General features: G+C 48.7%; 13 protein-coding genes and 1 non-coding gene across 14 annotated transcripts; 4 read left to right on the top strand and 10 right to left on the bottom strand.

Moving 5' to 3' along the window:
• Positions 1–329: 329 nt before the first annotated feature.
• C7M61_002189 (karyopherin beta) lies at positions 330–5,179 on the top strand (the record flags this gene model as incomplete). Its single annotated transcript, XM_024857571.1, has 2 exons — positions 330–2,042; positions 2,558–5,179. The coding sequence occupies 2 exons, from the start codon at positions 330–332 to the stop codon at positions 5,177–5,179; spliced, it is 4,335 nt and encodes a 1,444-aa protein (XP_024714070.1).
• A 221-nt stretch (positions 5,180–5,400) lies between these two features.
• Positions 5,401–6,087, top strand: CWH8 (Cwh8p; the record flags this gene model as incomplete). Its single annotated transcript, XM_024857570.1, has 1 exon — positions 5,401–6,087. The coding sequence occupies one exon, from the start codon at positions 5,401–5,403 to the stop codon at positions 6,085–6,087; it is 687 nt and encodes a 228-aa protein (XP_024714069.1).
• A 342-nt stretch (positions 6,088–6,429) lies between these two features.
• On the bottom strand, positions 6,430–7,545 carry AGE3 (Age3p; the record flags this gene model as incomplete). Its single annotated transcript, XM_024857569.1, has 1 exon — positions 6,430–7,545. The coding sequence occupies one exon, from the start codon at positions 7,543–7,545 to the stop codon at positions 6,430–6,432; it is 1,116 nt and encodes a 371-aa protein (XP_024714068.1).
• Positions 7,546–8,465: 920 nt separating this feature from the next.
• On the bottom strand, positions 8,466–9,332 carry C7M61_002186 (uncharacterized protein; the record flags this gene model as incomplete). The annotated part of the gene is made up of 1 exon (XM_024857568.1): positions 8,466–9,332. The coding sequence occupies one exon, from the start codon at positions 9,330–9,332 to the stop codon at positions 8,466–8,468; it is 867 nt and encodes a 288-aa protein (XP_024714067.1).
• Positions 9,333–9,499: 167 nt separating this feature from the next.
• On the bottom strand, positions 9,500–12,079 carry PSY2 (Psy2p; the record flags this gene model as incomplete). The annotated part of the gene is made up of 1 exon (XM_024857567.1): positions 9,500–12,079. One exon carries the CDS (start codon positions 12,077–12,079, stop codon positions 9,500–9,502), a length of 2,580 nt encoding a protein of 859 aa, XP_024714066.1.
• Positions 12,080–13,086: 1,007 nt separating this feature from the next.
• On the bottom strand, positions 13,087–14,142 carry C7M61_002184 (ATP synthase complex assembly protein; the record flags this gene model as incomplete). Its single annotated transcript, XM_024857566.1, has 1 exon — positions 13,087–14,142. The coding sequence occupies one exon, from the start codon at positions 14,140–14,142 to the stop codon at positions 13,087–13,089; it is 1,056 nt and encodes a 351-aa protein (XP_024714065.1).
• Positions 14,143–14,239: 97 nt separating this feature from the next.
• On the top strand, positions 14,240–14,602 carry C7M61_002183 (prefolding complex chaperone subunit; the record flags this gene model as incomplete). Its single annotated transcript, XM_024857565.1, has 1 exon — positions 14,240–14,602. The coding sequence occupies one exon, from the start codon at positions 14,240–14,242 to the stop codon at positions 14,600–14,602; it is 363 nt and encodes a 120-aa protein (XP_024714064.1).
• Positions 14,603–14,906: 304 nt separating this feature from the next.
• Positions 14,907–15,230, bottom strand: C7M61_002182 (chromatin DNA-binding EKC/KEOPS complex subunit; the record flags this gene model as incomplete). The annotated part of the gene is made up of 1 exon (XM_024857564.1): positions 14,907–15,230. One exon carries the CDS (start codon positions 15,228–15,230, stop codon positions 14,907–14,909), a length of 324 nt encoding a protein of 107 aa, XP_024714063.1.
• A 102-nt stretch (positions 15,231–15,332) lies between these two features.
• C7M61_002181 (bifunctional fructose-2,6-bisphosphate 2-phosphatase/6-phosphofructo-2-kinase) lies at positions 15,333–16,955 on the bottom strand (the record flags this gene model as incomplete). Its single annotated transcript, XM_024857563.1, has 1 exon — positions 15,333–16,955. The coding sequence occupies one exon, from the start codon at positions 16,953–16,955 to the stop codon at positions 15,333–15,335; it is 1,623 nt and encodes a 540-aa protein (XP_024714062.1).
• Positions 16,956–18,414: 1,459 nt separating this feature from the next.
• Positions 18,415–19,048, bottom strand: C7M61_002180 (60S ribosomal protein uL24; the record flags this gene model as incomplete). The annotated part of the gene is made up of 2 exons (XM_024857562.1): positions 18,415–18,779; positions 19,030–19,048. 2 exons carry the CDS (start codon positions 19,046–19,048, stop codon positions 18,415–18,417), a joined length of 384 nt encoding a protein of 127 aa, XP_024714061.1.
• A 282-nt stretch (positions 19,049–19,330) lies between these two features.
• On the bottom strand, positions 19,331–19,404 carry C7M61_002179. The gene has a single exon. It is a non-coding gene; the product is annotated as a tRNA-Arg (tRNA).
• Positions 19,405–19,641: 237 nt separating this feature from the next.
• On the top strand, positions 19,642–20,403 carry TIM21 (Tim21p; the record flags this gene model as incomplete). The annotated part of the gene is made up of 1 exon (XM_024857561.1): positions 19,642–20,403. One exon carries the CDS (start codon positions 19,642–19,644, stop codon positions 20,401–20,403), a length of 762 nt encoding a protein of 253 aa, XP_024714060.1.
• Positions 20,404–20,877: 474 nt separating this feature from the next.
• On the bottom strand, positions 20,878–25,442 carry C7M61_002177 (uncharacterized protein; the record flags this gene model as incomplete). Its single annotated transcript, XM_024857560.1, has 2 exons — positions 20,878–22,439; positions 22,676–25,442. 2 exons carry the CDS (start codon positions 25,440–25,442, stop codon positions 20,878–20,880), a joined length of 4,329 nt encoding a protein of 1,442 aa, XP_024714059.1.
• A 1,066-nt stretch (positions 25,443–26,508) lies between these two features.
• On the bottom strand, positions 26,509–27,063 carry C7M61_002176 (Arf family GTPase; the record flags this gene model as incomplete). Its single annotated transcript, XM_024857559.1, has 1 exon — positions 26,509–27,063. One exon carries the CDS (start codon positions 27,061–27,063, stop codon positions 26,509–26,511), a length of 555 nt encoding a protein of 184 aa, XP_024714058.1.
• Between the last annotated feature and the right edge of the window lie 375 nt (positions 27,064–27,438).

Raw genomic sequence — 27,438 nt, 5'->3', positions numbered from 1 at the left:
ACCAAATACCTTCACTTAATGTAATGTATAAATCAACAGAGAAGTAATATCTCCCCTCGGGCAGATCAGTCAGATCCTTCTCCAACGGCTCCTGTTTGACACATGCTGCGAACCCCCACCCTGGATCACAACCCTTCACCCCTGGACCAAACAAAAAAAATATTGAAAACTTCAAAACTTGAATTCTTCTTAAATCCCCAAAAACCAATCCCTCTACCTCAACAAACCCCCTCCCAATTCCGTGGATCCAACGGTGGACCACGACCTCCTCCTCCACACAGAACCGCGCCGAAAACACATATTTCAAAAAACAACACCAACCCACTATCATGGACTACAGCGACCTGGCCTCGATGACGCTGTCATCGCCGATGATCAACTACAGAAAAGACGCCAAGAAGGCCGTCAAGTTTCTGTTTATGGTGGCGGGCGAGTCCGGCACGGGAAAGTCCACTTTTGTCAACTGCTTGTTGAACAGAAAGGTGATGAACCATAAATACGAGGGAGTCGACGGTTCGGGCGAAACAAAGACATTGGCCTACACGTCTGCTCAAAACGTCAACTTGCCAAATGCCTCTATCTTGGCTACCAACGAGTTTGACGCGTCGGCGGCTCAGGAAGAACCAGGTATCGCCCTCACAGAAACCAAGGTGGAGATTGTCGACGACGACGGCGTCCGCATGCAGCTAAATATCATCGACACGCCTGGCTTTGGCGAGAACTTGAACAACGAAATGTGTTTTGTCGAGATTGAGAACTTCTTGAAGCAGCAGTTCGACTTGGTGTTGGCCGAGGAAACAAGAATCAAGAGAAACCCCCGTTTCGTCGACACCCGTGTGCACTGTCTCCTTTACTTCATTGCGCCCACGGGCCACGGCTTGCGTGATTTGGACATTGCCACCATGAAGCGCTTGTCCAAGTACGTGAACATCATCCCCGTCATTGGCAGAGCCGACTCCTTCACCTTGGAGGAGATCCAGCACTTCAAGCAGCAAATCAAGATTGACATTGAGCGCTTCAACGTGCCCATTTTCCAGTTCGACAATTTTGTCAGCGAGTACGACGAGGACGAGGACTACGACTTGATCCAGGAGTGCAAGTACTTGACCCGCTTGCAACCATTCGCCATAATAGCCTCCGAGCAGGACTTTGAAATCAAAGACACAAACACGGGCGAGACCAAGGTCATCAAGGCAAGACAGTACCCATGGGGTCTTGTCGACGTGAACAACCCTAAATACTCTGACTTCCCCGTGTTGAAGTCGGTTCTCTTGGGCTCCCACTTGCAGGACTTGAAGGACTTGACCCACGATTTCTTGTATGAGACCTACAGAACTGAGAGATTGACTGGTGTTACCGGCAAGGGCATTGACGAGGAGGAGGACGATACTTTCCACGACTCCACGGACGCTCCTCACGGTGTCACCAACGCCGTTCCTTCCTTGTCCAACTTGGCCAAGTTGACCGACGAATCCGCCTTCAAGCTTGACCAGGACAAGGATGACGATTCTGACGACAACACGTCGCTTTTGCTGAGCCTGTCAAAGAAGCCTCGCTCGATGCTCATAAACGAGGAAGCCCTGGCTGAATCGCCCAGAGTGAGAGGAAACGCGTCATTCACATCTTCGGTTTCGTCCGTCACCGGCGGCGACAGGGAAAGCCAGTATAGCCACACCGACCGCTCAAACAACTCCTTCAAGAGATTGTCGATCGGACCTCAGCGAAGCCAATTGAGACAAATCTCAGAGACGGTGCCTTACGTCATCAGACATGAGAGAATCTTGGAGAGGCAGCAGAAGCTTGAAGAGATGGAGCAAGCCAGTGCGAGAGAATTGGCCAACAGAGCTCTGACGCTAGAGCAGAGAGCTGCCGCTTTGAAGGCCAAAGAGAAGTTGCTTTTGCAAAAATTGGAGGCTTACAAGAAGAAACAATCTGCATCGGAAACCACGTCGGTAAATACCGAGGGTGCCGACACGGAAAAGGAAGAAACCCTGCAGAGCTTTGCCATCAGAAAGGACGAAACGCTCACGGATTTGCATCTGGTAGTTAGCCAAAAGTGAGGACTGTTTCAGTACGTGGGATAAATACTGGCGTGGCTCGTGCGAAAACATGGGGCTGAAGAGAAGCGCGTCAAAACGGTGTGCAGCAATAAGCACAAAAGCAAGCAAGTGAGGCGTGATTGAACTATCACTTGTTGATTTGCCTGATCCAGGCAAACCTAAACTTTAGGAATGACGCTTTGAATCTCCAGCCAATGTCGATTCCCAGCCATCTTCCTTCCGTAAGCTGCTGATCCAGCGTTGCTGCCGCGAGGCCCTGAAATCAACACTCAATAACTCCTCATACCCCAAGCATGACATGTGGACAATCAAAATAAGGTACGATCATTGACCCCGACTGTGTTACTATTTACTTTCTGTTCTCTACCTCTGCTGTCGTCGGCAGGCTTCCCCAGGCTTCCACTGATTTTGGCCGCGCACGACCCCATAGTCTCTTTTTCGGCAGCGCCTTGTGACAAGAAGATCCTCACAACTAGCTCTTTCAGTCCTCCACCTAGCCCTCCAACCTTCTTGTTGTTGCTTACCAAGAAATGGATATCACAGGACTCTTGGACTCCGCCTTCTCTGGCGCCGACGCCAACACGCGTAATGAGGCGGAACGTCAATTGAGTGAGTTCGCCAACTCGTCTTTTGGCGAGTATATGGTGTATTTGGCGGATGTGTTGGTCAACGAGTCGGCCAAGCCGGAGATAAGAATGCTTTCTGCCTTGGGAATGAAGAATCAGTTGACTGCCAAGGACCCCAGAACGAGAGCCCAACAGCTGGCCAGATGGGTCCTGTTAGCCGGTGATGCGAAGCAGAAGATCAAAGAAAACTCCGTCAAGACCTTGCTTGGTAACGATGAAAGAATGACCACGTCCGTGTCGCAATTGGTGTCGTCCATAGCGCTTATCGAGTTGCCCAGAAACGAATGGCCCGATTTGATTCCTACCATTATTGAACACACAAAGGCTGAGAACTCTGTTACTGTGAAGAGAGCCTGTTTGCTCACGATCGGCTACATCTGCGAGAGTGCTGATGCCAACGATCCCCAGATCCTCGCCCAATCCAACGGTATCTTAATTGCCATTGTCCAGGGTGTCCAAGCCAACGAGCAGTCCACAAAGGTCCGTTTGACCGCGCTTAACGCCTTGATCAACTCCTTACAGTTTATCCTGTCCAACTTCAGCAGAGAAGGTGAGCGTAACTTCATCATGCAAGTCGTCTGTGAAGCCACTCAGGCCGACGATCTGGACCTCCAAGCCGCCGCTTTCGCCTGTCTTGCCAAGATCGTCGCCTTGTACTACAACTACATGTCGCTCTACATGGAGAAGGCTCTCTACATCTTGTCCATGTCTGGAATGCAAAGCGAAGACCAGAACGTTGCCTGTATGGCTATCGAATTCTGGTCCACGGTGTGTGAGGAGGAGTTCGAGATCGCTTTCAACCTTCATGAAGGTACAGAAACACCACAGATGAACTCATACAATTTTGCCCTCTACGCCACCAAGGATGTCTTGCCTGTCTTGTTGAAGCTTTTGAAGAACCAAAACGAGGACCCTGAAGACGACGACTGGTCGGTGGCCATGGCTGCCGGTTCCTGTTTGCAGCTCTTCGCCCAGACCACAGGAATGTACGTTGTGGATCCAACATTGCAGTTCTTCGCAGCCAACATCGGCCTGACCGAATGGAGAGATCGTGAGGCCGCCATCATGGCCTTTGGTTCCATTTTGGAAGGCCCAGAAGTCGAACACCTCAAGCCGGCTATTCAGGAGGCTATCAAGCCAATTTTGAACTTGATTGGCGACCCAGTCTTGCAAGTGAAGGAGACTTCGGCTTGGTGCTTGGGTAAGATCGCCGAAATTGCTCTCGGTGCTCTTGATCTTCAGAATGACTTGCAGCCGCTCCTTGAGGGTATGTTGCATGGCTTGAAAGACCACCCTAAGGTATCTGTCAACTGTTGTTGGACCTTGATCAACATCTTGGAGCAGCTCTGCAAAGAGGCTAACGAACAGCAGACCAGTGTCATGTCCGTCTACTACGAAACCTTTGTTCCTGCTTTGGTTCAATTGACCGACAAGTCTGACAATGACTTCAACTCAAGAGCTTCTGCTTACGAGGCCTTGTCTGCATTCGTCAGCTACAGTGCATTCGACACCATGCCAATCATTCATAGCATCGCTTCTGAGGTGTTGAGCAGGCTAGAGGCCACCATCACCATGCAACAGCAAGCCACATCTGCTGACGCTCGCTCACAGTTGGAAGAGTTGCAAATCAACATCTTGTCATTACTCACCAACATCATTAGAAGACTCAGCAACGAAGTGTTGAGCGCGGCTGACAATTTGATGACTCTTTTGATCAAGTTGTTGGAGGCTCAGGAACCTAACGCATTGATCGAAGAGGACATCTTCCTCGCCATTTCTGCTGTTGCATCGGCTGTGGGTCCAGAATTCATGAAGTACATGGACTCGTTCTTGCCATACTTGACCAAGGCCTTGCACAACGTCGAGTCCCCAACCTGTAACACTGCTGTGGGTCTTGTGGCTGACTTGGCTCAGTCCTTGGGACCACAGATCAGCAACTACTTGGACGGCTTGATGGACATCTTGGGCAGAAACTTGAACAACGATAATGCCAAGCGCGATCTCAAGCCCGCCATCTTGTCTTGTTTTGGTGACATTGCTGGTGTTGTCGAAGAAGGATTCATGCCTTACATGGACGTTGTTGCAAACATCTGTACACAGCTTTCCACTGTTGTGCCCGAAGACAGCCTGTTTGAAACGTTGGACTACGTCAACTCGTTGAAGGAGGCTGTCTTGGACTGCTACGTCGGTATCGTAAGCAGTTTGAACCAGAAGCCCGAGTTGCTCTTCAGCTATCTTGGGCATATCTTCCAGTTGATTGAGCAAATTGCTGCCGACATCGAGTTACTGAACATCGAAAATACTGCCCGTTCAGCCGTGGGCTTATTGGGAGACATTGCAGCGATGTATCCAGACGGACAGTTGCGCAGCATGTACTCCCAAGACTGGGTTACGCAATTCATCAAGAAGACCCGTGCCAACCTCAGCTTCTCGCAGCTGACGAAGGACGCCGCCAGATGGGCCAGAGACAGACAGAAAAGGCAAATCGCCTAAGGTCTGGTGGCCCCGCATCTCATCTCTCATTCTCTCATACTCTCATACCTCATCGTCATCTCTAATTCTTCATTCTCTTCATAAACTCTCTATATATACTCTCATGACAAACTTCACGGTCTTCGGGCTTGATGATTTAATGCATAGCATTCTCAATATACATCTTTAATACATACAACTAGACCACATTTTTCAGTAGTCGCGCTATCATCAACTACATCATGGAATCCACCAGTTTAGAGTCCTCCATTCCTTTCGACCACACATACATTCTTTACAATCCCAATGACATAATATCAACCGTATGTGTTCAGTTTTCACTTCTTCCGATCTACATCATGGTGTTCTACACCTCATGGTTCCTTATCACCAGAGAGATCGAACCGGTCATTATAGTGGGAGGACACCTAGTTGGAGAGGTCATGAACAAAATCGTCAAGCATATAGTGAAACAACCACGTCCTGATTTTCACAAGGACTTTGGCGCAGGCTCCTACGGGCTCAGCTATGGAATGCCTTCTGCTCATTCACAGTTCATGGGTCTTTTTGCAGCCTACTACATTTGCACGATTTTGATGAAAGTTCCCCTTCATAAATGGCAGAAGGTGGTTGGATCGTTTCTTCTTTCCGTTTCAGCCCTTGGTGTGGCGTTTTCCAGAGTGTACTTGTTGTATCACACCGCTGAACAGGTTATAGTGGGAGTGTTGCTTGGAGCCGTTTTGGGAACGGGATTCTTTGTTGTGGCTTCTGTTTTCCGTGACATTGGAATTGTTGATTGGGTGCTTTCGTGGCGCATTGTTCGTTTCTTCTGGATCAAGGATCTGTACTACCATGGGTATCAGACCTTTGAGGAGGAGTGGAAGGCCACGCAAACCAGAGCTCAAGCAGCAAAGCAGAAACAAAATTGATCATATTCAAATAACCAAGCATGTTTGTTGGAGTGGGCAATTAGACAAGTACCCATCTGGGCGTCTCAAAGTCAAGACGCTGATAACCATATAGAATAGATAGCATACCTTTGTTGAGACGGCCACCATATAAAATAGATGGCATAACTTTGTTGATATAGCCGCCATTGACGATTTCCCAAAGTTAACAAATCTGTAAGCGTTACCCCTGTGGACCTGATGCTGTGATGCTATAGCCACTGCAGATACCTAGCTCTACACCTCAACAAATGCTTAATACTATCACTTAACTATATGTACTGACTGGCAAATGCCTCTATGCTTCTCCTTCTCCGTCTAGCCTCATGCCCAATCGTCCCACTCATCGTCCTGGGAAACAGCCTTCACAACGGGCTTACGAGCAGCAGGTGCTGGTTGTGTAGGCTGTGCTTGCTGCTTTGGTTGGGGCGGCGTTGAAGTGCCGTTGAGGTGGGCGCTGCTTTCAGAATCGAGAAGGGTTTTGCTTTCAGGCTTCTCGAAGCCAAAGGCGTCCTGGACTTCCTGCTTCTCCTTGACGCTGAGACCAGAGAACAACAGATCAAGCGTGTTGTTGAGACCCTTGTCCTGAACGTCCTTGGTGAACGTGTTGAAGGTCTCGTGGCCGTACTTACCGGTTTCTTGCATTCTCTGGCCAAACTGAGCCATGGCTCTCTTGGCTTCGCTGCCCAAGTCGCTCTCCTGGATGTTCTGGAAGCCTGGCTTGATCACAGACTCGTGCACCTCGCTGACCGACTTGGCCACCGTCAGCGAAAAGAGACCCCAGCCCTTGGTGAAGGTGCCGACGGGGTCATCCTGGAACCTGTTGAGGGAGAAACCGCTAAAAGAGCCCTTGTCGCCGTTCGAGGCAGGCTGAGGCGTGTTTCCAAAACCAGAGTACTTGCCGCCCTGCGAAGGAGGAAGATTATCTGGTCGCCTTTCGTTTTCAGACCCAAGCTGGGCAAAGTAGGCCTCGTTCTTGGATCTATCGATCTGAGGAGCCTTGGTGGTGACTGGAGCCGCAGGGGCGCCCTTCTGGGGCAAAACCTCGCCCGAGTGGTCCTTCTCCTCGTACTCCTTTCCTTCCACAACACAGGTCAAGTAATCCTTGTAGTCGGCCGCGACGTAGTTGTCGAACTTGGATTTAGCAGGTAGGTCCAAATCAAGGCCTCTTTCCTCGAAAAACTCCTTACATTTCTCGTTGCCGCCCTTCTCCATACGCAACACCTCCTCCGGCTTGAACTGGTCCATCGTGATCGACCTCACAAACGAAATGTGAACACCCAAACCACGGTGGATACCAGCGCACTCTAGGCAAATGAAAATTCCGAATTTTGGCGATGCCCACTGAGGGTTGAAGGCGCCACAGTCAAAGCACTTCTTGTTGGCGCCGTTTTTCTGCACAAGCAAGAGCTTGCGGCGCGTCTCTGGATCTATAGCCATGGTGTTTGAAGATGTGAGTTGGTGATTTGGTGATGTCGCACTGCCGTGCACCAGATAACGAAGAGGAGGAGGGCTGGTGTGGTGAAAACGGGGGTTTTTGGGAAATGTGGGTTTTGCAAGATTTTGGTGATTATGGTAATTTTAGAAAATTCCATTTAACTATTGAAATTCATGGGCTACGGAGGGCCACCTTCGGACTTCTTGGGTGACACCTGCGTCCAGACAATGTGGAAATAGAATGTAAACAGTGCTGTGGTGCACGGTGGGTTTTCTGGTTAGCAGAGTGGATTTTTGATTTTTTGGGTTTTTGAAAATGAAACACTTTTGGATTTAATGCACAAGGGCTTTGGAGTTTGCGCATGGATGTCACATTACCACGTTTGTTCCGTGGAAAGTTGGATATCTGGCGTGAGCTGAATGGCTACAGCAGCCGCACCAACGTTTTCACGATAGCAGAAAAATCCATACTAGGCCCGGTGAAAGTAACAGACTGGAAAGAAGCATAAAAGAATAACCCTCTTCGAGAAGAATCAACGTTCAAAGCTTTCATAGAATTCATAAATAAAATCTCTTTGAAAGCAGTGGATACATGGTCCCTGTAACGGCATCCATATTCACCGAGTCACATTAAATACCACGGAACAGAAGGAGTGAATTACCCCTTTTGTGATTTTCTACTGACTGTCACACCGAGGTTTTCAAAATCACAACTCTACAATTTTCATCATTTCCCCACAAAAATCACCGTTTCGCTGGACTGCATCACCTTCCAGATACCCTTTGTTCTGTGCTCCGATCCTAGATGCACTCGAAGGATTATTTCACAGCTTTCAGTAACCCCTCTTTTTCCTCCTCGGTTACTTCTCACAAACTACTAACCAACTCTACAGTCATTCATCAAGAAAACATTTTTGCTATACCTAGAGCTTCGTCAAGTTCTCGGAGTTCAATTTAGCAACCTCCTGAGGGTACAAGTGGTGGGAACCTCTAGAGCCCATGTGCCACGAGCCACCATCCACAACCTGAACAGTGCCAGTCACGTAGTCAGCAGCAGGCGAGAACAAGTAGACAGTAGCATCGGCAACGTCCCTGACGGTACCGTATCTCTGGATTGGAATCGTCTTTTCGTAGCCGTTGGCCTCTCTCACCAAACGCTTGAATCCCTCGGTCTCAGCAATTGGACCAGGCGAGACACAGTTACTTCTGATACCCAAAGGACCCAATTCCACAGCCAACGCGTTGGACAAAGCGTCCACACCAGCCTTGGCAGCACCAACGTGGGCCTGGAATGGAATACCGTAGTAATGCAACGTAGCACTGACGAAAAGGATCGAACCCTTGTTCCTTCTCAACTGGTCGAAACAAGCCTTGACGGTGTTGTAGGAACCGAGCAAGTCAATTCCAACAACAGTGGCGAAGGCATTGGCAGACAAGTGGTTGAAGTCACACAAGAAGTTACCAGCAGCACCGGCAATGACATAGTCAATCTTGCCCAACTCTCTCACGGTCTTCTCCACGGCCTTGACAAGAGACTGCAACTGTCTAACGTCTGTACCAGCACAGCTCACCACCTTGGCGCCAGGACGCAATTGAGCCATCTCAGCAGCAGCCTTGTCAGTGTTGGCCTGGTTTCTGCCAACGATGGCAGCATCAGCTCCCAAAAGGATCAAGGCTTCGGCCTGACCACGGCAAATGGTGCCGGCACCGCCAGTGACAAAGACAACCTTACCCTTGAAAAGGTCTGGTTTCCACACTGAAGTCTCAAGATATGATCTGTCCAATCCCATGATGCGTATTTGTTAATTTGGATGTCTGGTTGATGGTGGGGTCCCAAACCTGGGGTCTTATATACTCTCTCGCGCATGAAAAACCCAACTCGGTGAAGGAGATAACTATCTCCGTTATCTTTTCACGTGTGTCAAATGCGGGACTTAGTGCCTCTTACAATGAAAACTTAAGTCTTGAGATCCCCGTCCTTCTTAATTCCGCTAAGGTAGTCTGACACCTTCGGCTTTTTCGAGCCCTTGTTGCCGTTGCAGCTGATTTTCCCGTTACCGTTTTCGTTGGGTTCCTCGGATGCAATGCTTCGCTTGTGCGAGGGGTACTTGACAGGATCAAGCGGTGATAATTCCTGTGCACGAATATCGTTCTTCCCTTCGTTTTCAATTGGTGATTCAACGTTGTCCTTATAGTTATCGTCAATGCTAGTCGCTGTTGGGTCTGCATGATTAAGCGCACTCTCCATCATCAGTATGAACTCGTTGCCGGTGGAAACGTAGTTAATTTTCTCGATGAAACCCTTGTGGTTCTCGTACAAGTTGGAAGCAAGGGCTTTGAAATTACTCTCATGGCTTCTTCTGAGCAAGATCTCGAGAAGATCGAGACACAGCGAGTTCGCGAGAGTGTTGTTATGAGCCACAATCTCAAAGAAATCAATGAAGTCACTCAACAAGTCTTTCTCTATGATATAACGCGTTAAGACGTCATCGTTGAGAATGATGAGCGTCTTGAAGCATCTGAGTGCGGCAAGTTTGAGTGTGATTTTTGTGTCCAAGCTCAATAGACGCAAGACCCCAACGAGAACATTGTTCCGGATGAAAAAGTCTCGACTTAGCGCAAGATCATGTTCTTGGAAGCAAAACGCAATTAAATCACAGAGATGCTGGAAGAGCATCGGCTCCGTCGCTAACCGAGATTCTGCACTTGAAGATAGCTCGGAATTTTGACTAGCGAGATAGATGAAGTCTTTAAACAAGACACTCGCGACGCGTTGATAGAAGGTCTTGAAGAACCTTTGGTTGATTTCAATGATCTCCAGGTCAGGACGATTTGATCTGGCGATTGAAGGCTGCATAAACCCATCTTCATGTAAATCATCGTTAGTCGCCGTGCAAGTGAGTAGCGTTCGCAATGCTTCATAGGCTTGCATTTTGAGTCCCAAGCTCTTGTCTGTGAGAAGCAAATTGCACAACACCAAAGTGAAGGATGTGTCATTATATAGCTTGAGTCGAAGATTGGGTGCCAGAACTGGCTCTTCGCTTTCACATACTTCGTGATGACTAGCACTCAGTGGTGGGTCAAGCTCATCCACTTGGTTATTGTTGTCGTCATAGTGCGTACAATGGACAAGTGAAACGTCTTGCTCAATGACAGTAACAAGCATCTCTGTACCAATGCTCCGAATGACACTATCCAGGCCCTCCAATGCAAACTTTATCATCTTTATTAGACCAGCTTTGATTAGGGCAGTGAAGAATTCGGATTTCTGGGTAGATGGCTGACCCTTGGTGACGGAAACGTACTGATGAAGCATCTTCACGGCATCACGGCATTTTTTGAGATTCTCTGGTTTCGAAAGGTCCTTGTCGTATAAAAGAAGGAGGCGGCCCAAGAAGTTGTCATTATCGTCTGGTTTGGAAAGATATGTGATGATGTCCATCTGATTACCGTAAATCATGGACGATAGGGTGTTGATAGTGGAGTCATCCATCCAGCGGGAGAGCACCACGTTCTTGAGATATGAAAGAATGAAGTCCTTGCGGAAGATGCTCATGTCCGAGCCAGATTCAGCAGCGGGGACGGGAACGTCGATCACCGACCTAAACTTCGATTCGTCGAGAAGGTACTCTCGGTGACACGCCTTGAAAGACGGAAGATCGCGATCGTATTCTAGCAAACCCACAAGATCTAGGATAGACGACTCTGACGATAAGAGCTCTTCCATGAGAGCGTGATCGTTATATAGAAGGATGCACTTGGTGATGTCGCTCAATATGTGAAGACTGCTAATGTCCTGATTCTTCTCTGCCTCCTGCTGTAGGCCATATAGCTTGTGGATGTAGCCAGATTCGACAACATATTTCAGAATACACGCCCGCGTGTACTGGGAGTTGGCGCCTTGGTTGATGATATCCAGTATCTCGTCCAAGGAGTCCAACGTCGGATCGTCTGGGGGGTATGAGATCGGGCCGGTGATCAACTCGGTGATCTCCCGAGGCCCATCCCCCTGGGAATCGTACAATGTGGAGAGCACGTAATAGAGCGAGATCATCGGACTCAAGCTCTCCTGCTGAACTCTGATGATGAAGTCACACAAGTCAGCGCAACCATCGTTCTCCTGGAACGAAAGCGCCAAGTCCTTGCCTTCCAAGTCTGTCCACACGATAAGCGTCTCCTGTTGTCTTTGATATTGGATGGAACCCTCCAAGAACGACTTGAGGATGATCTCTTCGGAATCTAGCTCGTTGCGGACAATAAAGTAAGGCTTCTTGGTCATGGTGTCAATCTCGCCCTTACAGTAGCCAGTCCCGTTATCTAGCCAGTCTTCTCCCTGAAGGAGATACACTTTCACGCGTCGGGGCGCCATGGCGGCGAAATTTCGAGATATGCTATTGTTTCCATCGTGAGGAAGTTCAGGGGAAGACGAGTGCAGCCTTCTTTTATCGTGTTCAAGGCTGTCTTGCTTGGTATCTGGAGTTGGCGAATCGGCCTTGGAGCCGTTCGCGGCCGGTTCCGCGTCCGGAACGTCTGTCATCCTCGATATATCAATAAATTTAAATGCTGTTTAAGAATGAGAAGCGGGAGTTGGATGTGGCGTTAGATAGTTTAGATATGCTGCTTCTGATGGTGTTGAAGGTGACTGCGTTGTGTATAGTGGGAACGTTATGGTCTGGTGCACGGGTGCGGTGTCAGTTTGCGCAGGCGTTGGGACCGGACCATCCGACCCAGTCAGGGTGGTAATTGGTAGGGGTATAAATAGTAGGCCAATTTCCTTTGGAGATTAAAATATCCGAGTTTTTTGGGATCTTTGTGTGGTGGGCCTCGGTCATCGAGTAGCGCTCCGAGGCTTGCACGAGGCTTCTGGAAACAGGGTCTTGGGCCCTGGCGACGCCCTAAGGCGGGGCAGTTGCAAATCTGGAATCTCGAGATCTTAGAGAAGCTTTTCTGGCTTGGATGGTTTGTGTTTGAGATTTGGTTGGTTTTGGAATGTTTTGATGAATGTTTTGGGGATTTCAGGTTTGGCTGCAAATGCTGTGGTCCCGGACCAAATGCTGGGCTGGCTAGCCGAGGTGCCTCGGGATATCTCGAGACACATATCGACCAGGCCATGTTTTGAGAAGGAATTGACTAAACATTCATGAAATTTATGAGGTTCAGCTCTGACGATAGAATCTTCGATCGTGACGTCATGCCGCCGTGGAAGGTTTGCGACTCTATAGTTAATGCTTATCTGGGAACATGAACAATGGGATTTCTCTTACCCACTTGACGATGGACTAACCGATGAAAAAGGACTACTTAAGACTAGACGATCATCAAAGTTTATATTTCTATTCTCGACACGATCACCAGATAATTACACCCACCAGATACCTGGCTTAGTGGTCTTGTGACCGATACAGCATCCACCAACATCAACCTGCACCAGCTTACTCTGTGAAATTACACAAATCACAAAATTCAAAAGCCACTTGATCTATTTTTGATATATTCGTTTCTAAGTAAAGTCTTGAAAAGCCGGCAGCAGGTCTATATACATGGTTAGCGACACACGAGAGCAGCAGCAGTGAGGGATCTACCCCATTCGGCCTGATCCACATCGTGGGTATCTTCGACTTCACCCCACTCCTCTGTTTGGAAAATCGTCTCAAGGTTACCAAGCTCCGTGATTTCTTCAATGTCTTTGAAGTAGTACTCCAGCTCACTGGCCTTGTTGGGCTGGTAAATAGCCTTCTTGGTAGCTTCATCCGTAGCGTTGGATCTCAAAATCGTGACACCACAGAGGAACGACTTGGAGGTGAGAATGGCCTTCTCAAGAGCCACAAGGTCGAACAAAGGCAAATGGTCAAGCCAGCCAAGCACAATGGCCCTGTCTTCAGCAGTCTGGCTGTTTCCTCTGAGACCGTCAGTCTCACAGTCCAAAGTCTGCAATTGCACTTTGTGGTTCTCAGATGGCAACAAGCCATTTTGGCGGCCAAACTCAGTGAAGAAAGAGTTGTACTCCTCAATCAAGGCATTGTACAACTCCTTCTGTCTCTTTCTAAGCTTGCCTTCGTACTCGTCCTCAGTGGCGAAAATAAGACAGGTGTCGGTGTCCAAATATTTCAATAAGTCGTGTTTGACGTCCTGGAGATCGCCGATCTTAATCACCATGTTTGGGTCGGGCTTTTCCGTCTCGAACACGCTGCTCAAGTCAACAGCTCTTGAGGTCAAAGAGGTCAACGGCAAATTCGTGGGCTTGATCTTCATGTCCAACAAATTGTCCCATTCGTGAGCCACAAGAAGCGCTAGTTGTTCTTTACGCTCTGGAATGGCAAGCTTATTACCCAACGGCGTCTTGAGTGGCTTGTTGTCCAAGTTAACCACCCACTTTTTCAAAGTCTCATCGAAGGCAGCGCTAGCCTTGTTCCAGAAACGCAGAAGCGTTTTTTCCAAACGGTTGGTCTCAGATCTGACATTATTCACATCACCGCCCACAGCTCTCGACGAGGTATATGGCACATCAGAGGCTTTAGTGGCGAGACGTGCAGCCGAAATACCAAAGGCCCTGCATCCAAGACCAATTCTGGCACCCACTGGTCGAACTGTTGCAAGCATGGTGTAGCTGAGTTGGTGATGTCGCACTAAAATATATCTACACCTGGTTTTCCAATCCAACTACCACCCACAACGTTCAACACATCAAATACACAAAATGTCGCTCGATCCTCAATCTTTACAAAAGTTGCTCGTCGAGATGGACAACCAGCTCAATAAGTCCAGAGCAGAGTTGAACATGTGCAATGTCCAGCTAGAGAGAGTCAACCACAACGTCAAGATCATCGACTCCACCACCAGCAAATTGAGGAAACTCACCAACCCAGGTGACAATGTCTGGCAAGGCGTTGGAAAGGCTTTCGTTGTGAGAGATGTGGACTCGTATGTGGACAAGATTGGCAAGGACAAGAAGGAGTTCCTTGAGACCCAGGACTCGTTGAAGAAGAAGCAGAACTATTTGGAGACTACGTTGGAAAAGACCGTTGACAACATGGCCCAGATCTCTGGGTTCAAGAAGTAATGGAGATGGCTGTTTTGAAGGTGATATTTATCATATGATGCTGTGGGGTGTTCTTAATGACGATATAGACGAATATATACAACAGATACTGATGAAACCCGTATTTTCATGAGAGCTAATGGTCAGTTGGTGGCTATGAATGCCCTGAGGTCAAATAGAATGGTACGGAATCTACACCGTTGGTGCCGTCATGTTCATTAGCAGTTAAATAGGTATCGAGGAATGACCCCGAGTTCATTTCCGTGGGGAGTTCATTTGGACAAAACAGACTCAGCGGCTGCTTCGTTATCCATCAACAACCTCCTCAGTCGCTATCCTCATCGATGCCCTCGTCGAGTATACGACGTTCCACATCGTCATCCTCATGCTTCCTCTTGTTCAGCATTTTCTCTGTGAGAAACACATTGAGCTGATCTTGAATCGTCGTCAACTGAGCACGAAGCGATCCCAAAGGCGTCTTCAGAGCAGGCGTGGGCTTGTCCCTGTCTTCACCTCCAGCACCGATCACGACATCAGAGATCTGGGTGGTCTTTCCGTCAGTGGTATGTAGACCCTCGCCGGGAAGAAAGTATGTGGGTTTAGGCTCACCTGGAGCAGAGTACGTAGCCGCAGGGACTAGTGTGGGCATACTGTGCTGATGGTTAACTTTCAAGATGGAGTATCAACTTAGTGCGAATGAGACCCCACCCATACAGTCGGTTGCGAAAACCTAGGAGAACCTCAAACAGGCCTAGTCGAAATCCTCGATGGGAATACGCTTAGCGCTGTTCGAGTAGGCACTGAACTTGACCTCGATGATCTCGTCGGTGTTGAATTCCAAGGAGGGAATGTCATAGCACGAACAGGCCATTAAGTAGCCATGGAACACACGCAAGACGGTCTCATCGGCGATGATTAAGATATCTCCACTCATGCGCTCCATCTCAAGAATAAGCGGCTCGATCTTGATTGCCAAGTCGTGGTACAGCTCTGCTCTCGAAAACCTGTGGTGGTAAGGGTCCTTTAAGAACAGCTCGTACTCCAGTGGGAACTTCTCCTGGATCTCCTCGTCTGTCATACCAGCAACAATACCTGGGTTTCTCTGCGATAATTGAATTCTGTGGCGGACGCTGACGTTCATTTCACGGAAGAATTGGCATGCCTCGACGGTTCTTCTCTTGACAGAGGTCCAAACCACGAACGAGTCGTCATCAATACCATCAGCTCCGGTAGGTGGATGTTTCTCCTCGGTAGACAAGGTCTTCTTCATGCCAGCCACGTCCGTTGACGAGCTCTTGGGCGTGATGATATCTCTACCCTTGGATGCAAGATGCTTTGTCAACGTCTTGGTCAAGTTTTTGGCATACTTGTAGCCCGCATCGTCCAACGGAGGATCTTTGGAGTAGTCCAAATCGTTCTTGTAACAACGAGCAAAGAAAACCGAACCCAGCTTGATTCGCGAGTTCATCAAGAAGAACACCACCTTGTTGATCAAGTATCCGTAGTTGGAATTATGCAACTCAATGCGTTCGCCAAAGTTGATGATCTTGATATAGGACAAGTTTCTCTCCCGATCAGCGTTGTCCATCTCCTTGTAGAAAGGCGTGAGGCTCTCGATCCTGGAAGAGTAGTCCCTGTAGGCCTCCTCGTACGACCAGTTCTCGTAATCGGGCGAAGATTTTGCCGCAGTTTCCATGTTCTTCATCAATATCAGCTCGTCGGTGACAATGGACTCGATGAAAATGCACTGGATGTTGACGCTGGCGAATTTCTCCTGGAGTTGCTGTCTGTGCTCCGGCAAAGCGTTCACGGCATCGTAGATGGCAACCTGGCCCTTGTCGTTCTTAAAAAAGTTCAAGATGTCGTTCAAACAGTCGTCCACGGTCTTGTTCTTGAATGGATCCGGCATCTCGCCGTCTTTATCCGACATGTATAAGACCTGGTCCAAATCGTTGTAAGGCGCCGTAGCCCTTCTGTAGTCGCCCAAATGGAAACTGTGAGTCTTGACACCCAACCAACGCAAATAACGAGTCAAGGACACGGACAAGTGTGTTTTCCCCCGACCAGGAAGTCCCGCCAAAGCAATGCATATCTTACCAGCGTGGAACAACCGTCCACTCTCGGTGGAATACAATTGGGCTGGCGATATGTGGTACGGATCTATCTGCTTATGGACTCCGTCGATTCCCGTCACGTCCAGAAGCCTTCTACCTGAACTAAACGAGGCTGGTTGCTCGGTCAAGTTAGGTCTTGTATTGTTGTGGAACGACCATCTTTTCTTGGTTCTGCGGCCCGTTTGGGACGGGTTCCTCAGTAGCGGAGCTGAGCCGAAACCGTTGAAAAGTTCACTATCGTCCTCGGGAAACTGAGACATGTTAAATGTGGACGTTGAAGAAGACAGTAGTTCTGGGGCTCTGCGATTCTACCCCAGAGAGTTGTGTGTAGGACAAGGCGGATTGTTGTTGTATAAGGTGATGGCACATTTTGGGATTTGGTAGATATGGTTTTATTCAGAGTGGACGTATTGAAGTCTTATTGATTTTCCTGATTGCAGTTGAGTTTGCTGAAATATGGATCGATTTGGTGGTTTGAAGTACCACGGTGATTCTGACTTTTGGCTGCGAAAACCAAAGGATGGCAAAACCGGAAATGAAAGGATCATACAACAAAAGATGAATAAGAGATTTTTAACAATATATATTGCCTAATACCAAAGCTAACGTATGTATCTTGATTTACGAGGTGTTACGAAAACAGCATACATTGTGTATGGGTCATACAAACAAGACTCTAATTGGGGTTATCCCGTGGGTCTTGGCGTCTAAGGGTAGATGATATGGTTTACGAATATAAGGGGCGATTTTGCTAGTTACAAAATTTTGTTAAATATTGGCTTTCCTACAATATGGCATATCAGCAGTATCCGAATGTACCTCCACCTGACTACAAAGGTTCACCCGATCAAGGTTATCCGGGGTACTATCAGCCACCTCCGGGACAGAATGTTGCTGTAAATCAACAGAGAGAAGACAACTTTGAGGATCGGTTCTGGGGATGCTGGGCTGCCCTTTTTGGCTTCTTGTCCTTCAGCTGGCTCTGGGGTTGAAGTGATGAAGTGATTATTTTAGTACCATCAGAAGGTTTATTAGAGTCGAGCAATCGAAAACTTTATTTATTTTGAGGAATTGAAGAGTGATGCAATTAAGTTCGAGTGGTAGACGAGTCCAGGATCCACCATTGCAAGGTTGATACCGTTTAGAAGTTAATGATAGTCGAGGTGGAGATCAGAAGCCCTGTCGTGATTTCGATAAGGAAGACGAAGGGCTGTCTGAAACGGCAGCACTTTGCAGAACCTGAAACTAATCTAACCCCATGACTGACTAGCAGCTGTATCTATAATCAGTCAACTATCCATCCATCAAAGTTCATGTTTTGCAAATGTTCCGTAATATGTCATAATACAATAGTCCATTTTATTTTCATTTCACTGGTATATTTAATTAATCGGCTAATCAACTAAGAAAATTAATTAGGGTCAAATGAATCGGTGTACCTCGACCATGTTCCTACAATACACACATTTTGCAACCAAATAGCCGTCACAATATACAACCTTGATCTAGTCAACTGCTAATTCTCTAAAAGTTTCTCCTATCGATGTAAAATCATAGTCTTTAATGATGCAACAATTCCTCGCTTGGCTTCACTACACATCTACATTAACTATTGGTGGTACCTCTTGAATGCGAATCCTCAAATACCATTCATTTATACCCATCAAACTCTACGACAAATGTTTCTTTCCAATGTGCTGTTTATTAAATTACAAGGGCTTACTCCAACTTACCACCTCTCTTCTCAATCAAGGCCTTTCTGGCGTCACTCAAGTACAACTTGTTGATGACAACCTTAGATGGGTGAATGTTGATTGGGATAGAAGCACCAGAGGACTTCTCCTTGGTCAACTTCTCGAGCTGGATGGCGAACTTCAATCTGTAGACAGAGCCGACCTTGCCCTCAGAGCCCTTCTTGGAACCTCTGACAACGACAACCTCGTCCTCCTTTCTGATTGGCAAAGAAGAGATCTTGTACTTCTCCTTCAACTCCTTGGACAAAGGAGCAGACATCAACACTCTTCTGGTGGCAGAGGAGGAGGCGAAGTGAGCCTTTCTAGCTTTGGAGCGAGAAGAAGAGACGTCTAACTGTTAGTATTGGATCAAAATAGATGGAATAAAGCACGTTCACCGGTACTTCTGAGATACGGATGATTTGGGGGTAATCGATAGTTGGACTGGTGGATTTTTCATTTGTGGAATTGTCATTTAAAGGTGCTTCTGACGATGGAGATCTGGGGTTCTGGATATGCTATGGAGCTGGGAGAAAAGCTGGTGGATCAATCTGGGACATTTGATGCTCTAGTTATCGGTGGTGCTTGAAAACCCACATACCTTGACTGAACTTGGCCATTATTGATATGGGTTACAGATGAATCTATGAGAAAAAAAGACTCTTCACTGAGAAGTGGTAGAAAATTTTCGGGTGCGTACACTCTGCAGGACATCTGGGGCTGCTAGTGCGAGCGCTACCTTAAGCGCGCTAGGGTTTCAGCCCTAACCCATGAAAGGGTCCGAACCGGCACACCCAGCGGGGTGGAAATCAAGTTGCAATTGAAAAAATGGAGAACTTTAGTTTGTGGCTGTTTGAGGGGAGCAAAAAAAAAGGTTCAAGTGGGTGGGAAGACAAAAAGTTAGCCCACGGCAGGACTCGAACCCGCAATCACCATCTCCGGAGGATGGTACCTTAACCAATTAGGCCACGCGGGCAGGATCTAGGAAAATGACACGCAAGTAAAGTAAGTCGTGCACTTTGAGGGGCCTAACGAAACGCGAAATTTACGAAAGTTTGTCCCCAGATTCTTCCTACTTTTCTTTCTCCGAATCCACCATCAAATCGGCCATATCCCCGCTGGATCCGCGGGAAAACGAGGTCAAAGTTTGCGCACAGTAAGAAGATCTCAAGTGCGACCCCAGAAGCCGATTTCTCTTACCTCAATTACTACCATGATTGGCATCAGACCGCTTGCTCGGCTTTCCCAAAGGGGCCTCATCTTGAGATCCAGCCCATTGGCCAGGTTGGTTTTGCCAAAGACTTCCATATCTCCAGCACAGCGCCTAGCATTACCCTTATTTCCCAAAGTGGGAAGAGCCTATTCCACGAAAACGGCACCACCACCGCCTCCACCTCCTCCAAAGTCCGACAAAAACGCCCGTGGTAAGGCAATTCTTTCCAGAATCACTAGATTCTTCACCTTTTCTGCCGCCACAGGCATGGTCATTGGTGCAGTAGCCGTTTCTGGTCTCGTCATATACCTCATTCTCCTGGAGCTCTTCTTGCCCTCTGGAGACACCAGAACGTTTAACAAAGCCTTGAAGGAGGTGGAGAAGAGTGCTGCTGCCCAAGAGGCTCTTGGATTCAAGCTGGGCGACAGACTTAAGGCCTTCGGTGAGACTGGAGGAGACAGATGGACCAGAAACAGACCACCACAGGGTATCAAGAAGCGCGGCCCTGATGGAAAGGACAGATTGGCTATGCGTTTCCACGTTGTGACGCCCAACGGCCGTCACGCCAGTGTGATTCTCGAGCAAGTTGACAATTCATGGTGGAGCTCGGAGTTCTCGTATATTGCTCTTGAGTTGTCCAACCGCAAGGTAGTGTACGTCATTGAGCCCAAGTTTCTGCCTAAAAACTTTGCTCCTAGAGGTGCCGGCTTCGGCAAGGGCACGGGCTTTTTGGGCTTGAACTGGGGCCCCAAGAAGGACTAGGCATCGAAGTACATATAATTAACGAAGCATGAACGGGGATGTAGGTCGGAAAATGAAGGGGAGAGCTGATCGAAGGGCAGTTCAAATTTTCGACAAACAGTAGCGGAATTGAGGAGGTTTGATTTATTCGATTCGTCAGGCTAGGTTGACTCTCGGAGTTTGTTGGATAGTTCTTTTGAAACAAATTTTACCTGAAATAGAATATTTTCTTGGTAGAAAGCACTTGAAATCATAAAGCAATACTTGCAGACATAAAGCAACAGAAAAGGTCAATTGTTGTCTAATCCTAGTCAATTAATGTGCTAGAGGTTGTACTTCTTCAGTAAATACATAATCCACCATACAGCTGCCTTTCCACCACAACACAATCTGGTTGTACCTAGAATACCAAATCAGGTAGCCCACCAACAAATGCATCAAATAAACTCCTAATTAAATCTTCATTTCATTCATTAATTAAGTACTACCACCCGGCTAGACCCGCCAGCCCGTGTAGAAGATCGCCATCATGAATTGAACCCAGTGACCAAACACAAGAAGGTCGCCCAAATCGCGAGGATCTGCCCGGCAGGCCCCGTTCAAGTGGTACTCCACAATGCTGTTGTTTTTCGGAATGGCAGAGGTCAGTGGCTGCGAAATCGTACTCATCAGTTCAATCGACAGCGACAGAGTCAGCTCCAAAGACGATTCTGGAGAAACTGAGCTTGGAGAAGCCGATTTCTTCAAATTCTTCCAAAAATCGGCTCCATAAGAGCCCTCTTCCCTTTCCTTCGTTTTGGCCATTTTCGAATCACAGGACCCTTCGGCAGTGAGCGCCCAGGCTAAACGGTCTTGGGGCGCGCACCCGCTGAATCTGCCGTATACTCCCCTGGCACCATCTGCCTCGATCTCCGAACAGTCGATCTTTTCACACACCAGCGCCAACAAATCCCGGTTTTGTGAAGACAATTCGAAACTTTCGTAGTCGCCGGGACCCGTCCGGGGCACACACGTGACCGCCAGGCGCAAACACCCGCAAATCTCCGGGTCTGGCGGTGGTGGAAGCTGGGCCAGCGCGGGCCAGTTGGGGCAGGCTGGAGCGGTTTTTTTCGCCCTAGTCTCGGTGGCCCTAGGCTGCGCGGCAGTAAACCGGAGCCGGAGCGTATCGAACTCAGCCAGTTTTTGCAACCGCCCTTGGCTCTCGTGCACCACGCCAAAATGGTTTTCGTTTTCGAAAAACTCGTAGGCGACGCCGCCCAGCCACACCCCGGTCATCTCCGGGCCGTACAACGAGTCTGTGTCCGTAAACGGCCGGGGTCTCACCAGGTTGCACCCAAACTCGCTGAGGAAAACCGGCACCGCCAGCACCGCGAACTCCTCAGTTCTCGCCCGGAGCCCACTGGCTGCAAACGAAGAGTACCCACACCATTCGAACATATTGATGCCGTAGAAATCCGCCGTGGTGTTTCCACATTGAAAATACCGCAAACTGTTTTCTCGTGTTTCTGTATCGTCGTTGGCAGTGTATCCTATGGGTATTTGGCGGTACCCTTTTTGTTTCTGGTAGGCCTTGGTGTCGCGGATGGCAGCCTTTACAAACGCTGCCGCCAGGGCGTCTTGGACAGAAGTCACCACCTCGTTTCCCGCAATGAACCCAAGCACATTCTCGTATTTACTCATGTTGTCAACCACCTGGCGAAAGTGACCAAGAAGCTCGGTGTGCCACGAAGGGTCCTCTCTGTTAATGGAGTGCTTGGGCTCCAGAAGATCCACCAAAACGTAGATACCGTTTTTCGCCAAAGCATGCATACATATCTCGTGGTCCTGGTCCGGGTCCACCTGGTACACACGAACAGTATTGACATTGAGTTCCTTGAGGAGCTCCACGTCGGGAAGACACTTGGAAGGATGTGCAAGCAGGTCGATGTATCCCTTGGGGATTTCCAGAAACGGCTCGTGTTCGTACCCTGGAATCTGGCGCTGGTACGCTATGCCTTTGATGAAGAACTGGGACCCGTTTTCATCGAAGAACTTGTTGGAAGAGATGTGGATGGGGCCTTGGGGCGGAGAGGCTGCTACGAGGCTGAAGAGACACGGAAGGAGGGCCCGAGAGGCCCATTTGTGGAAAAGCATGTAGTGCAAAAGTGGGTTTTTTGCAACCGCGAGAAAAGCTACCAAAAGGTGGTTCCTAGTGTCTATTAATTACCTATTAATACAGTCGTTTCTGGCGGCGGCCAGTCAATTAAAAGAAGCCTTGCGGCCTAAAAGAGTCCCTGAAGCCGACGGAGCTGACTCTTGCACTTACACTCGATCATGTAGATGTCCAGACCTGGTCTCACCAACAACCCAGCCTTGCCGATCTTCTCCATTCGTTCGTTCACCTTCTCTTCGCCAAACGACCAGGAAATCTCCTTTGGCTCGTCACCTCTGCCCTGGCTCTCCAAGATCAAGTGGTACAGGCCATTGTCGACGCTGCCGGCTGAATGGCACACACTCAAGGTGTACATGGCGAGGGTTTTCCACGACGACAACTCGTGGATCTTGTCGTAGGACTCCAACTGCTTGTGAAGTCTCACGGTCATACGGTCGAGCAAAAGCATGTTGGAGGCTGTTTCTTGTTGTGCTTCTTGTGCCACCTGAGGACTCAAGCTGTTCTCTCTTGAATCTTCAAGATGGATACTGGTCAAGGTGGACGAGAGAGAAGGCTTGCTCATGAGCGAAGACATCAACGTGGAGTTGGACTCGGAAGGTGTGGTTCTGCTGGGCGACTTGCTGCACATCATGTCCACCATGTCCTCCAAGTTCTTGGTAAGGTCGTTCATCAAGCCACCGTTCAAGCAGCGGATCATGATCAGCATCTTCTCGCCGTCAATGGAGTTGGCGGCCTGGATCTCCAAATCCAAAGCTGACGACTTTCTGACGTGGGTGCTGTTGTCCAAGTTCATGATGAGGAGAGGCTTGTCGATGACCTCGTCGTACTCCTCGTCATACTCCTCCTTGAAGAAAAGCAACCACGCTTTGTGCATCTCGTAGTTGGTCACAATCTTGACGAAGAGGTTCTCGTTGGTGGTGAGCATCTCCCACTTGGCACACTTGTGCTTCCATTTAGAAACCTTCAACGTCTTGGGCGATGTGGGTGTGATGTAGAAGTCAATAGTACTGTCGGAGTTGATAACATCCTTCAACGAGCCTGGAATCTTCAAAGGCTGCTCCGAGGTGTTGCTCGTCAAACTCGTGGACGAGTTGTTGTTGCTAACTGGAGCTGGCGTGGGAGGCTTGAAGAAGTAGGTGGATGTAGAAGAAGGCAATGCAAATGGGGATGGCAATGTTCTTCTGAAAGTGCTTGAAGTAGCACTCAGAGGACCCGAGGAGGCCTCCGAATTCTTGGGTATATTGGACAAGTCAAGTGGAGGAGGCTTCTGAACTTGGCGAGCCTCCTTCTGTTGCTCAAGCGTAGGTGTGGGCAATTCTTTCGATTTGTCGACGGGCTTTTTGATTCTGGGCTCTCTGGCCTTGTTTTGTGGCTTCGAAGCAGTTTTTGGAGCACTCTTTTGAGCAGGTTTTGTCTTCTTTGGTGGTGCCTGGCTGGGCTTCTCCTTGACTGGAGCCAGCTCAGCTGGCTTTTCAACAAGGGATTCCTTAGACTTGTTCTTCTTGAACAAGCTGGAGAGGAAGTTCTTCTTTGGTTTTCTCTCGCCAATCTCATTAACAGAGGCAAACGATGGGTTGTAGTTTTTGCCAAATTCGTGGATGTTGATAGCAGAACCAGCTGCGTTTCGGTAAACAGTTGCCTGTGGAGGCGACACGGATCTGGGTTTTGGCTTAACCATCTCGAACGAAGCTTCAAGCTCCTCGTCATCATCGCTGCTTATCACAGACTCGACATCATCAGCATGGCAGTATTCGGCCTTTGCAGAACCGGGAACCACACTGTTCACGACGTTCATGGTTCTGATGACCTCGCCGGTGGAAGTTCTTCCGCTTTGGAGCGTCTTTTTCATGATTTCGGCAGGCAGTTTGACCTCCTCATCAGACATGTCCTCCGAAGGCGGCGTGAAAGAGGCAAAGCTGCCGTTATTAGGTGAATCTGCCGAATCTTCGTCGGAGCTCAGACAAGAAATGCCCAAACCAGCGAGCTCAAGCTTGTCATTGGGGACAAACTTATTGTTGATCTGGGGAAGGATTTTGGAGAGCTTGCCGTGCCAGCGTTCCAAGGTCTCGGGCTTTCCAGAAATGGTGATGTTGTCCAGGGGAGCTTTTGAAAAGAAGGAGATGGCCTGCAACGAGAGACCCTCTTTCCCAAGACCAATAGCAACTTCGTTGATACGGAATGGAGGGTACATCAAAAGACGAGGGTCGTCGTCACCCTGGCGTTGAAGAACAGCCAATGCGTTGAAGTTGGAGCCTGGAGAACGGGGAGCACCGGAGCTGCTTTTGAGGTTTAGAAGGAGCAATTCCACCTGGGCCAGGCCGACGGACAAAGGCTCATTTTTCGTTCTGTCGACAATCTCGTCGATGGTGAATGAGCAGGACACCTTGTTGCCGCCAAAAGCCTGGACATTGTCAAACGAGATCTTGTCCAAATTACGAAGCTTCAAGTGCTCCGAGTAGCGGTCGAGCAAGCTGGTGATGTTGCATCTGAAGGAAGTCAATTTCTCCACAATAAACGGATTTCTCAAGCTGGAGATGGCCAGATCGATGAAGGCCGAGTAGCAGCCCACATGGAGCACCGGTTTCAGGAACTTAGCATAGTCGTAGTCCTCTGGCAAGGGGAAACACAGCAAGTAGCGCTCAAACACCACAAGAGCATCCTCAAACCACACAATAAAGTTATTGACCAACGTCTTGAAGACCTCTTTCTCGTCATTGGCCATTTCCTGGTCGCACTGCCTGAGCAAGGCCAAAAGGGCCAGGTTCTGGGTACACAAGCCGCGAACCACCAGAGCGAGTTTGGCGTCGCTCAGAGACCGCCGGCTGGATCTCACCACGCTGAGGATCTCCACCAAGTTGTTGTTTTCCTCCAACTCACACTGGGTGAGGGCGGACACAATCGCAGACATGGGATGAAACGGGGATGTTTTGCTGGGGCGATTGGAGTAGGTGATCAGATTTGATCGGCGGCAGCGAAATTCAAAAGATAACCACGAAAGCTAATCGCAGCCAAGCCGGCTCCATCGCTCCTTATATTCAACGCAGCCAGGGCCTAAAGCACGGCGGCAGTAGCGCGACCCTGGGGCAGGACTGCTGCTTGTTTCGCGTCCCAGGGGGTGCTAGCGAGGCGACAAAGCGTGGACAAACGGGGCCCCGGTGAATTTTAATGGTAGCAAAAAGGGAGATTAATAAACTGTGGACTTTTGCGATTCCAACCATATAATTTTCAAATCCCCATAAAATCCCCTTCCCACAAATCGTGGTGCTCTCTCTCAGTGGTCTCGGTCTCGGGCCCGCGCGAGGTAAACAGACACGAATCGCGGCCGTGATTTAAGCCCACTTGGGCGATAATGACCGCCGCAATGGGGCCATGGTGCACCGCTTCCACAGGTGAGACCCTCATTTACCTGCCGTTTTCGACGCTAATTGTGCTTTTTTCAGCATCCGCTCGCGCCATGCAAACAGATCCACGGCGCCGTCGCCAAATAAACCGATGGGGCGTCTGAGACATTTTGGCGTCGGTAATGCACCCACAGCGTCTGGGCACTTTTTCGTACCACAGCTTGCCCGAAACGGCTGCGGCATCACACGGTGGATCGTAGCAAACCGTTATGAGTGCGAAGCTGTGTTTGCAAATTTCCCCAATGGTGACAAGGCTGAGGAACTGGCGTGGAATTGGATTTGGGCTGGGGTCCAGGTTCGCGATGCGTGGGGAGCGTAAAGGCCGAAAGGACCGAGTGCAATAAGGTTCGGTTCAGGTGAAAAAATGTTTTCGTGAATAATTTGTTAGGAGGGTTGTTTAAGCCGGTATACGTAATCCCGAAGTCTAAACTCTGTGCTTAAAGGATCTAGCCAGAAGCTTCAATGCGGGCTTTGCGTACCATTGTGGCACAGTGGGAGGTACTCATTATGACACTCACGATGCACAAATTTGGCAAATTCAATGAGGTAGACGACCCTGAAAATGCTTGCACTTCACCACACGTCCTTCTCGATGATCCAGTCAACCGCCTCAGGAAGACCCTCGCGTGTCATTCCAGAAACAGTCCGAATGGTATACTTATCAGATGGAACTTCACTGGACAACTGTAACGATTCCTCAACCAGTCTCTTTACCTCCATTTTCTCTTCGTCCCCCATCAAATCGACCTTATTGATCAAAACCACAAAGTAGACCCCCGATAGCTGGTCCTGCTGAATCACCTTCTCTCGCAATTCTCTGTACGACTCTTCTAGCTGATCCACGTTGGATCCGTCAATTACCCAGATAATGACATCGGATCGATCGAAGTAATTGCTCCAGAATCCTCGAAGCAGAAGCTGCCCTCCAATGTCCCATGCGTTGATATTGTAACCTTTCCATGGAAATGTGTGGATCAGAAACCCAGTCGTGGGAGCCACATCTCGAGGATCCAGACCCATAAGACTACTCACTATAGTGGACTTTCCTGCGTTGTCGAGCCCCAAGATGAGTACACGGATCTCGTGGTCCTTGAGCTTTTGTTTTCGTATTATCGATAATAGGCCCATCTGGGGAGTTTTGAGTTAATTGGTGGAAATGGAGAAAGGTTTGGTTTGGAATTGGGTGTGTGTGCTTTCAGTATGCTTGAGTGGAGTCTTTGATATCTCGATCTGTGAGAGTATCAGCTGGAGTAGTAGTCTATCTGTGACGTCTCAATGCGTCTGCGATGCGTATTATGCTTGATCTAGAGATGAGTAACGGGGACAATAGAATAGCACCACAAAAGATGAAATTTCTCAAAACAATTGACCTCCAAGTTTCTTAAGCAGTTGAAACCACTAAAAACAAAAAATCATCCAAATATGCCACACTCTAGCCCCCCTTTATCGCCCAAACCCCAACGGCTGCAATGAGGTCACTCTGTGCACCCGTGCACCAACGCC

Source organism: Candidozyma pseudohaemuli (genome assembly GCF_003013735.1).
Source record: "Candidozyma pseudohaemuli strain B12108 chromosome Unknown scaffold00004, whole genome shotgun sequence".
Taxonomy (NCBI): Eukaryota; Fungi; Ascomycota; class Pichiomycetes; order Serinales; family Metschnikowiaceae; genus Candidozyma; species Candidozyma pseudohaemuli.
This window is presented reverse-complemented; position numbering and strand designations above follow the sequence as displayed.